Source organism: Pristiophorus japonicus, unplaced genomic scaffold (assembly GCF_044704955.1).
Source record: "Pristiophorus japonicus isolate sPriJap1 unplaced genomic scaffold, sPriJap1.hap1 HAP1_SCAFFOLD_3816, whole genome shotgun sequence".
Taxonomy (NCBI): Eukaryota; Metazoa; Chordata; class Chondrichthyes; family Pristiophoridae; genus Pristiophorus; species Pristiophorus japonicus.
Genome location: NW_027253670.1, coordinates 238 through 11,383, shown reverse-complemented (window position 1 = coordinate 11,383; position 11,146 = coordinate 238). Strand labels below are relative to the sequence as shown.

Genomic DNA, 11,146 nt, shown 5'->3' with positions numbered 1-11,146 from the left:
GAGAGCGCGACAGAGGGAGCCAACGATGGAGAGAGTGCGAGAGAGCGAGAGCAAAAGAGAGAGAGAGCGAGAGACAAAGAAAGAAAAAGACGGCACGAGAAACAGGAAGAGAAAGGGAGGGGAAAGAGAGACGGAGGGGAAAGAGAGAGAGAGATCGAGAGGAGAGAGAGATAGAGGGGAGAGGTAGAGAGAAAGAGAGAGAGAGAGAGAGATAGAGGGATATGGGGAGAGAGAGAGAGAAGGGGGAGAGACAGAGAGAAGAGCGAGCGAGGGAGGGAGCGAGAGAGGGAGAGAGAGAACGCGAGAGATAGAGAAAGAGGGAGAGAGAGAGAGAGAGAGAGAAAGAGGGAGGGAGAGAGAGAAAGAGGGAGAGAGGGAGAGAAAGAGGGAGAGAGCGAGCGAGAGAAAGCGAGCGAGAGATAGAGGGGAGAGAGCGAGAGATAGAGGGGAGAGAGCGAGAGATAGAGGGGAGAGAGCGAGAGATAGAGGGGAGAGAGCGAGAGATAGAGGGGAGAGAGCGAGAGATAGAGGGGAGAGAGCGAGAGATAGAGGGGAGAGAGCGAGAGATAGAGGGGAGAGAGCGAGAGATAGAGGGGAGAGAGCGAGAGATAGAGGGGAGAGAGCGAGAGATAGAGGGGAGAGAGCGAGAGATAGAGGGGAGAGAGCGAGAGATAGAGGGGAGAGAGCGAGAGATAGAGGGGAGAGAGCGAGAGATAGAGGGGAGAGAGCGAGAGATAGAGGGGAGAGAGCGAGAGATAGAGGGGAGAGAGCGAGAGATAGAGGGGAGAGAGCGAGAGATAGAGGGGAGAGAGCGAGAGATAGGGGGGAGAGAGCGAGAGATAGAGGGGAGAGAGCGAGAGATAGAGGGGAGAGAGCGAGAGATAGAGGGGAGAGAGCGAGAGAGAGAAGGGGAGAGAGCGAGAGAGAGAAGGGGAGAGAGCGAGAGAGAGAAGGGGAGAGAGCGAGAGCGAGAAGGGGAGAGAGATAGAGGGGAGAGAGCGAGAGAGAGAGATAGATGGGGGGGGGGGAGAGAGAAATGGGGGAGAAAGAGAGAGGGAGATGGAGCGAGATAGATAGTAAAACGGAGAGAGAGAGAAAAACAGGGGAAGAGAGGGAGAGAGCGAGGGAGCGGGAGCGAGGGAGCAAAGGAGCGAAAGAGGGCGAGAGCAGGAGCGAGGGAAAGAGGGAGAGAGGGAGAAAGGGCGCGCGAAAGAGGGAGAGAGGGCGCGCGAAAGAGGGAGAGAGGGCTAGCGAATGAGGGAGGGCGCCCGAAAGAGGAAGAAGAGCGAAAGAGAGAGAGAAAGAGCGAAAGAGGGAGAGAGAGAACGAAAGAGGGAGTGGTAGAGAGAGAAAAAGGAAAGAGGGCCTTCAATTTAGATCATGCCTTTCATGATGTCAGGAAGGCCTAATGTGCTTTACAGCCAATGAAGAACTTTTAGGAAGCGTAGTCACTGTTGTCATGTAGGAAAGATAGCAACCAATTTTCACACAGCAAGGTCCCACAAATAGCAATATGATAATGACCAGATAATCTGTTTTAATGATGTTGGTTGAGGGATAAATATTGGCCAGGGCACCGAGAAGAACTTCTTTGGTCTTCTTCGAAATAGTGCCGAGGAAATATTTGCCATTTTGCCAACATCACTAAAAGACAGACGATCTCGGTGCTGTTTGTGGTATCTTGCTGTGTGTAAATTGCTGCCGCATTTCAAGACTAATATAAAGTGGGTTCAGATCTGTGCAGAAACAGCCATTGAATTTCTCTTGCATGTCTGGCTGTTGGGAAGAAATGTAACTTGTCTTGTAGCCTTCCGTGGGCCCCAAGCCAAAGACATTCTCATGACAGTCTATCGGACATAAACCTGCTGATGGTTGGCACTTTGATCTTGTATAAAGTGACCCCAGGAATGGGAGTAGTGGCACGGACATCCTGTGTTGCTTACCATAACTCTTCAATCAAGCAAGGACCCCCAACCCCCCTCCGCACCGTGAGTGAGTGAGTGAGTGAGCGAGCGAGTGTTCGAGGATTCCATCCTTCTCACATCACAAGTCTCTATTAAACTACTTTAAATTACTTTAAATACGCCAATGGCTGGATTTTTTTGGTTTATTTTAATAGATGTAAGTCAATAATTCTTAGAGGAAGCTATTGTTTCAGTGACTTCATAAACAACTGTTCAAAATCATATTGATAGAGCGAATAAGGAAAAACTGTTTCCACTGACAGGAGGGTCAGTAACCAGAGGACACAGATTTAAGTTAATTGACAAATGAACCCATCATGTATGTATGCTTGCGATTACTAGCCACCAGGTGGTGCCACTGTCGGAGGTCATTGGGCTGTATGCACGTGTGTGTGGCCCAGGTATAAAAGGCAAGCCATCATGTAAATTAATCACTTTGGGCCCTAATAAAGCAGAGCCAGGTTTGTACCTGTGTTAGTTTACAGTATTCAGTCTATCGAGTTATTACATACGTAACAGAACCAGTGGGGAGAGGAGGAGGATTTTTCTTTTTTTATGCAGCGAGTTGTTATGATTTGGAATGCACGGCCTGAAAGGGTGGTGAAAGCAGATTCAAAACATAGCTTTCAAAAGGGAATTGGATAAATGCTTAGAAAGGAAAAAATTGCAGGACTATGGGGAAAGAGCAGAGGAGTGGAACTATTTCAAAGTTCCGGCACAGGCACGATGGCCTCCTTCTGTGCTTCCATTTAAGTCTTTCCTCGCCTTGAGTGAGCAGTTCCAGACATGCCAATGACCCTCTGGCACATCACTCCCACTCCCCTGCTTTTTCCCCATAGCTCGGTAAATTGTTGTATTTATCCAATTCCCTTTTGAAAGTTATTATTGAATCTGCTTCCACTGCCCTTTCAGTGGGAGGAAACACAAGGCATACTCACATTGCTATGGGAACCAAGAGTTGGTGGCTGCTCCGGAAAAGGACAAAGCCAACGTAGCAGACCCAGATGTTGGTGGTGGTGTTCATGAGGAACAGAAGTCCGGCTTGCAACGCCGTGATGATGAAAATCACCAGCTCCGCCCACAGCGACCAGCGCAGCGTCACGTGCCCCGCTGAGAAAGACGCAATGGCACCTGCCAACGAGACGAAGGAAATCAACTGAAAAACTTCAGGGAGCACGAGATCCCGTATGAGGATCAGACAGAAGCAATGGATTTGGGGGGGGGGGGGGCGGTTACAAAACCCCAGTGACACTCGCAGTAACATCTTTGGCTTTTATTTTCAAAGCTGGGGCTCTATTCTCTAGAAAAGAGAAAGCCGAGGGTAGACCCGAAAAAATTCTTCAAGGTTATGAAAGGGTAGATGTAGAGATTTCTATCTAAAAAGTGAAAATTAAGGCAGTAGATTGCTGATGTAGCTTGTTCACATGTAGTGTCAGCCGTCGTTCAATGGTAGCACTCCCGGCTCTGAGTCAGAAGGTTGTACATTCAAGTCCCACTCCGGGGACTTCAGCACAAAATCCAGGCTGACACTCCAATGCAGTACTGAGGGAGTGCTGCACTGTCAGAGGTAACGTCTTTGGGGTGAGACTTTAAACCGAGGTCCCGTTTGCCATCTCAGGTGGACGTAAAAGATCCTATGGCATTATTTCAAAGAAAAGCAGGGGAGTTCTCCCCAGGGTCTTGACCAATATTTGTCCCTCAAGCAACATCGCTATAACAACAGATTATCTGGTCTTTATCGCATTGCTGTTTGTGGGATCTTGCTGTGAATAACTTGGCTGCCCTGCTTCTCACATTACAACCGTGACTACTTGAAAAATACTTAATTGGCTATAAAGCACTTTAGAACATATGAAAGGCGCTATATAAATAGAAGTCTTTATATTCAAGTGTGTGGGGAGAATGGGGTTAAGCTGAATGTTATTAGACTTTGACATACTTACATTTTGTGAATCCTACATGCCAAAAGTCAGCAGCATGATGAATTTGCTTTAGGGGTGTGGAGGGATCTGTTTATATCTCTGGCTCTGAAATCTGGGCAACCAAGATTACAAGTGTCATCACTTTACAGCAATGTTTCTTGGTATTTGTGACTGCCTGAACATTGGACTATGCTGTAGTGCAGGTAATGATCATGTTGTTCTAAGTCAATTCTTGGTTTGGGTGAATGGGTTTGTCTAACAATTGGGTTTCTCGAACTCTAATTTCTTGCTTGAACTGGCAGCCTCAGGTGATGTAAACAAATTGTTTTGGCAAGTTCTCCGATTTCGACCAATGTGAATCTAGGGGTTGCAACACAAGCCAGAGCCAAACCTTGGAGTAAATAACCTTGCTTCTTTGACTCCTGAGGTAGAGCTCTGAAAAATTTCAACATTTCCTAAAGTTAAAGATTTCACGATCTTTCTCTCGTTGCTGTCAGCAAAGTGGACTTTGATGGCAAGGAAATGGAAGTGGTGGACGAGCTTACATAACCAAAAATTTCTATAGTCAATAAGTGGGAGGTGAGCAAGAAAGAAAAAAAAACTTGCCTCTGAATGTCCCAAAGCGCTTTACAGCCAATGAAGTACTTTTTAAGTGTAGTCACTCTTTTAATGTAGGAAACATGGCAGCCAATTTGTGCACAGCAAAACCACAACGAGATAATGACCAGATAATCTTGTTTTTAGCGATGTTGGTTGAGGAATGAATATTGGGCAGGAAACCGGGAAGAACTCCTCTGCTCTTCCTCAAAATAGTGCCATAGGATCTTTCACGTTCAGCTGTATATTGTTTCGGCTGTAAATAAATCTTACCAAGTGGTTTAGCCTGTATGGATCAGTATGGCAAGGTTTTATTGTCCACCTTGAGGTGATGGCAGAACATGGTGGGGATTCTACTATTCTCCCAATAAATGACCGACCACAACTTAAGATTAGGCATTATACCAGAGCTCCCCTAACCAATTCCTGGCTGGTCTAGATTCATAAGGGACTCAGTCTGCTTCTGTAAACTGCTGTCTAGCCATGACCACAACAGTGCAGGTTGGGACACAACCTGAACTGTAATAGTCGTTCTGCTATGTTCCTTGGACAATTAATCACAACCTCTGGGATTTAACGGAGGTGTTCAAAATTATGAGGGATTTTGATAGGGAGAAACTGACAGGAGGGTCGGTAACCACAGGACGCAGATTTAAGAAAAGTGACAAAAGAACCAGAGGGGAGATGAGGAGACATTTTCCTTTAATGCAATGAGTTGTTAAGATCTGGAATGCACTGCCTCAAATGCTGATGGAAGCAGATTCAATAGTAACTTTCAAAATGGAATTAGATACATACTTAAAATGGAGAATTTTCCTTTTTTTTTAACGCAGCTACTTATGATGATCTGCAATGCATTGCCTGAAAGGATGGTGGAATCAAATTCAGTAGTAGCTTTCAAAATGAACTGGATAAATACTTAGAAAGGAAAAATTTACAGGGCTATGGGAAAAGAGCAGGGGAATGGGATTCTTTCAAAGAGCCGGCACGATAGGATGAATGGCTCCTTCCATGCTCTATGATTCTATATTAGAACAGTAGAGTCTGGTGGCCATGAAAGTCTGCCATTATGAAATTTTTTTATCCCTTACCTAGCAGTGTTGCGGCCGCATCCACGCCTCCATTGTAGACGCCCCTGTTTTCCCTGGACGGGGAGATGTTGTCCCACAGGATCTGCACGTAGTAGACCACCAGGTAATAGCCAGTGGAGTTAAAAACCCACCACAGAGACCACAACTTCAACCGTGGCGATCGGACCGTGTCTGCAAAGAGAAACAAAGACGGGGAGTGAGGATGAAGGGGAATCAGCTTCTCGCCGTGCAATTATAGCTCAATTACAGAGCACAGAATCACGCTCAAGGTTATAGATTTACTTCAGAAAACTCTCCATAGATCAATGAGTTAATAGCTATTCGTCAGAAGCATATTGCTTATACTACATTAGTATCAGCCAGTGGCTCAGTTGGTAGCACTCACGCCTCTTGAGTCAGAACATCATGGGTTCAACTTGGATACCTAATCAGACTGACACTCCCAGTGCAGCACTGAGGGAGTGCTGTGTTGTCTTTCAGATGAAGTGTTAAACTGAGGCCCCGTCTGCCCTCTCAAAGCACTATTTTGAAGAAGAGCAGTGGAGCCCTGGTTACTAATTATTCCTCAACCAACATCACTAAAACAGATTATCTGGTCCTGATCACATTGCTGTTTGTGGGAGCTTTCTGTGCACAAAATTGGCTGCAGTGTTTCCTACATTACAACATGTCTACACTTCAAAAATACTTTAATGGCTGGGGCATCCCAAGGTCGTGAAAAACGCTATATAAATGCAAGTCGTTATTTCAAAAGCCCAACTTGGATAACTTCCTTGGCACGCTGAATGCAGCAGCAGAGATCAAGGGTATAGCAGCTCTACTTGGGCTCAAAGCTAATCGGCAAAAGCCTCCCAGGTCATATCATCATTCCCACTAGTCTAAACTCTTAACACATCTCAAGCAGCTCATGAGCATCACATGCAATACAAAGAAGGAAAGACTGAGGGAGGTAAGGAGCTCCACCTGGAAAACTATCAGGGTTGCCAACCCTCCAGGATTGTCCTGAAGTCGCCAGAAATTGAAGATGAATCTCCAGAACATTCTCCAGAATCTGAGAGCAACTTGGGAGAAAAATCATTGGGACATTAAAAAAATGTGCGTTCTTTTTAATTTGCTTTGAACACTTGTTTATTAGTTATGAAAATATTGAAGATGGTGAAAAAAAATGCTGCTTGACGGACAGTTAAGAATCATCCAATCAGGTAACCAAGAACTTGTTCGCTTTCCAATTGGCAGAGGACAGCGGTGTGCCAGCAGGATGTACGTGTAGAGCAACCAATGGTGGGAGCATGGGGCAGTTGGAGGTCATATGATGAAACCTGGAATATATCCAACCACAGTTGACAACCCTAGAAAGAACGGGTTTCAGAGTTGGAGGTGATGCAATGGTTTGGACACAGTGAGGATGTGGAGAGAAGGAAGAGCCATGTAGGGCGGAACCGAGGAGAAAGAACACATTGGAATAGTGAGCTGTTATTGTCTTTATTGGGTTTAGCTGTTGATTTGTGAGCTACAGACAGTGGGAAGCGAGAAGAGGGGGAAAGCACAACTGTGAAACCAGATCAGATGGTGCAGTTCACAACAGTTGAAAATAATACATAACACCTCAGAAAGGATATATTGGCTTTAAAGGGGGTGCAGCACAGATTCACCAGAATAATATTGGGGATAAAAGGGTAAATTATGAGGACAGGTTGCATAGACTCAGCTTGTATTCCTTCAAGTATAGAAGATTAAGGGGTGATCGAATTGAGTGTTTAAGATGATTTGAGTTGATAGAGAGAAACTATTTCCTCTGGTGGGAGAGTCCAGAACAAGGGGACATAACCTTAACATTTGAGTTAGGCCATTCAGGGGTGATGTCAGGGGTATTGGAAATCTGGAACTCACTCTCCCAAAAAGCTGCTGAGGCTGGGAGTCAACTAAAAATTTCAAAACTGAGATTGAGTTAAGGATATCACGGGATATGGAGCAAAGGTGGATAGATGGAGTTAAGATACAGATCAGCCATGATCTAATTGAATGGCAGAGCAGGCTTGAGGGGCTGAATGGCCTGCTCCTTTTCCAATGTTCCTATGTACTGCTGTGAGAAAGTACTCTTAGCCATTATCACAGTACAGTAGAGGGCACAGAGTAAGTTGAAGTGTGAGAAACTGAGGCAGATTTAACCTGGTTCGGGTACGAGTTAACATGGGGGAAAAAACCCTTTCCGTACACTTGACATTAACTGCACAATAATCAAACGCAAAATGACAATGATAAAGGGAGCAGACAAAGCATCTCATTCTTCCGCGCACCATCTCTAACCTGGGAGTGCTTGGCATCATCACTGCTCCAAGAAGAACCTCTTCCATTTCACAATAGAACCGTGATGAGCGTACAATGTAAGAAAAAAAACAAACTTGTATTTGTAGAGCATCTTTCATGACCTCAGTACATTCCCAAGTGCTTTACAGCCAATGAAGTACTTTTGGTGTGTAGTCACTGTTGTGATATAGGAAACGTGGCAGCCAATTTGCACACAGCAAGCTCCCTCAAACAAAAATGTGATAATGACCAGATAATCTGTTTTTTAGTGTCGTTGATTAACATAAGAACATAAGACATAAGAACATAAGAAATAGGAGCAGGAGTAGGCCATTTGGCTCCTCGAGCCTGCTCCACCATTCAATAAGATCATGGCTGATCTAATCTTGGCCTCAACTCCCCATAACCCTCGATTTCCTTATCTATCTAAAATCTGTCTATCTCCACCTTAAATACATTCAATGACCCAGCCTCCACAGCTTTCTGAGATAGAGAACTCCAAAGATTCATGACCCTCAGAGAGAAGAAACTCATTTCCGTTTTAAATGGGCGACCCCTTATTCTGAAACTATGCTCCTGAGTCCTAGATTCTCCCACGAGGGGAAACATCCTCTCTCTATCTACCCTGTCAAGCCCCCTCAGCATCTTATACGTTTCAATAAGATCACCCAAGTCTTCTAAACTCCAAAATAGGCCCAACCTACTCAACCTTTCTTCATATGACAACCCCTTCATTTCAGGAATCAGCCTCGTAAAACTTCTCTGAACTGCCTCCAGTGCAAATATATCCTTCCTTAAATAAGGAAACCAAAACTGTATGCAGTACCCCAGATTGAAGGATAAATATTGGACAGGACACTTGAAAGAACTCTGCTCTTCTTTGAAATAATCCCTTGGGATCTTTTACGGCCACCTTGTGAGGGCAGACGGGGCCTCCGTTTAACGTCCCATCCAAAAGACGGCATCTTCGACAGTGCAGAACTCCCTCAGTACTGCAGTGGGAAAACCAGATTAGATTATGTTCTCTAGAGTGGGACTCCAACCCACAATCTGCTGACTCAGAGGCGAAGAAGATTGAACATAAAAAAGGGGCGTCCACTAACTTTTGAGCTCCAGGATCATTTTCACCAGTGCGGTTTCCCGCCAGTGCCATCCCCGAAGAGCCTTCGGCTTCTCATTCACCAGCGTGACAGAGGTGGCGTGTGTGACATCTGCCTCAGACTGGATGGCGCCATTGGCTTCCAGAGCCCGCCTGTTGAAGAACATGGTCCGTTTGGGCCTCTTGAGGAAAAGGGTCAAGGTGAAGGCAAACGTGACGAACCCTAGGGAGACATAATTCAAGGTGTAGAAGGGCACGTCCCCCAGAGTGACGAAGAGCTGCCCCAGCACCGAGCTGACAAAGACCCCCATTAGAACCGAGGACCGGGAGTAGCTGGCCACCTTCTGGTATGACTGGGGGCTGACCAGCGTGAAGATGTAGGAAGAGTAGGCCACCCGGGCGGCCATGGTGATTCCGTAGAAGAACTCCATGAATTGCATCTGCAGCACGGTGGTTCCAAAGAGCAACATCAGCCAGATGGCAACATGGCTGAGACTCTGCAGGATGAGGACCGGCTTGTAACGGAGGTAGTCAGTCAGCAAGAAGATGGGGACCAGCACTGACATGTATGCGTACGACAGGACTGGCGTGATCTCATTAGTGACCTAGAGAAAGGAACACCAGAAAAAGAAAAAAGGGATTTAGAACAGTTCTCAATGACAACTTGCATTTATATAGCACCTTTAACGTAGTAAAAAGTTCCCAAGGCTTTTCACTGGAGAGGTTTTAAGGATGGGAGAGCGGTAGAGAGGGCGAGAGGTTTAGGGAGGTGAATTAGGGCCCAGGCAGTTGAAGGTACGGCCGCCAATGGTTGTGTAAAGGAAATCGGGGATGCGCAAGAGGCCAGAATTGGCGGAACGCAGAGATCTCAGAGGGTTGTAGGACTGGAGGAGATTACAGAGATGGGGAGGAGCGAGGCCGTGAAGGGATTTGAAAACAAGGAAGAGAATTTTCAATTCTATATATGCCAGTTTCTGCAGCTTTCTCAAAATTAACAGACTATCTACGTGTTTATGTGTCTATAATCAGTTTCACTCTTTGCACTTACGTACTCTGTCTTTTAGCAGCTGTGAAGATTAAACCAGTCTATTGATGCATGTGTGAACGCACTTCCCTAAACCATTGCTCATTACTGATGAATATTCCAATTAAACAGCGGGTGCCGCATCATAGAAGGAACTATTAGGCCGGGAGACCGAAAATTTTGTAAAAGGAGGAGGGTTTTACGTAGGGTGTTAAAGGAGAAGAGGTGGAGAGTTTTTAGGGAGAGAATTACAGAGCTTAGGGCTAGACGGCTGAAAGCACGGTCGCCAATGGTAGGACAAAGAAATGGGAAGGGGGAATGCACAAACGGCAGGAGGCAGAGGAGATCAGGAGAGGGGTTGTAGGGTTACAGAGATGGGGAGGGGCGAGGCCATGGAGGGCTTTACTCATCAGAATGAGAATTTTAATTGGAGGCATTGCTGGACCAGGAGCCAATATAGATGTAGGATGGAATTAGAGGTGGGATTACAGAGTTTGTGGCATGGGCTAAATACAATGGCTTCAGTCTTCACAATAACCACACTCGACCAGCTCCGTTGGGCAGGCCACATTGTTCGTATGCCTGACACAAGACTCCCAAAGTCTACTCAGAACTCCTTCATGGCAAACGAGCCCCAGGTGGGCAGAGGAAACGTTTCAAGGGTGCCCTCAAAGCCTCCTTGATAAAAATGCAACATCCCCACCGACACCTGGGAGTCCCTGGCCAAAGACCACCCTAAGTGGATGAGGAGCATCGGGGAGGGCGCTGAGCACCTCGCGTCTCATCGCCGAGAGCAGGCAGAAAACAAGCGCAGGCAGCGGAAGGAGCATGCGGCAAACCAGTCCCACCCACCCTTTCCTTCAACCACTGTCTGTCCCACCTTTGACAGAGACTGTAATTTCTGTATTGGATTGTATAGTCACCTGAGAACTCACTTTTAAAGTGGAAGCAAGCCTTCCTCGATTTCAAGGGACTGTCAATGATGATGATTTAACTGGATGGAATTGCAGCTCATCCAAAATAACAGCATAGTGGTTGAGTTACTGGACTAATAATTCAGAGACCTGGATCCAGAGATGCGAGTTCAAAACCCACCATGCCAGCTGGGGAATTTAAATGCAATTAATTAATTAAATCTGGAA

The 11,146-nt window shown here is 46.1% G+C and overlaps 1 protein-coding gene across 1 annotated transcript; it reads right to left on the bottom strand.

The window, feature by feature from the left end:
• Positions 1–2,902: 2,902 nt before the first annotated feature.
• On the bottom strand, positions 2,903–9,581 carry LOC139250472 (reduced folate transporter-like; the record flags this gene model as incomplete). The annotated part of the gene is made up of 3 exons (XM_070872874.1): positions 8,985–9,581; positions 5,575–5,745; positions 2,903–3,095 (listed from the first exon to the last, which is right to left on the bottom strand). Coding segments are annotated over exons 1-3 (926 nt in total), but the record flags the coding sequence as incomplete, so codon positions are not given.
• Between the last annotated feature and the right edge of the window lie 1,565 nt (positions 9,582–11,146).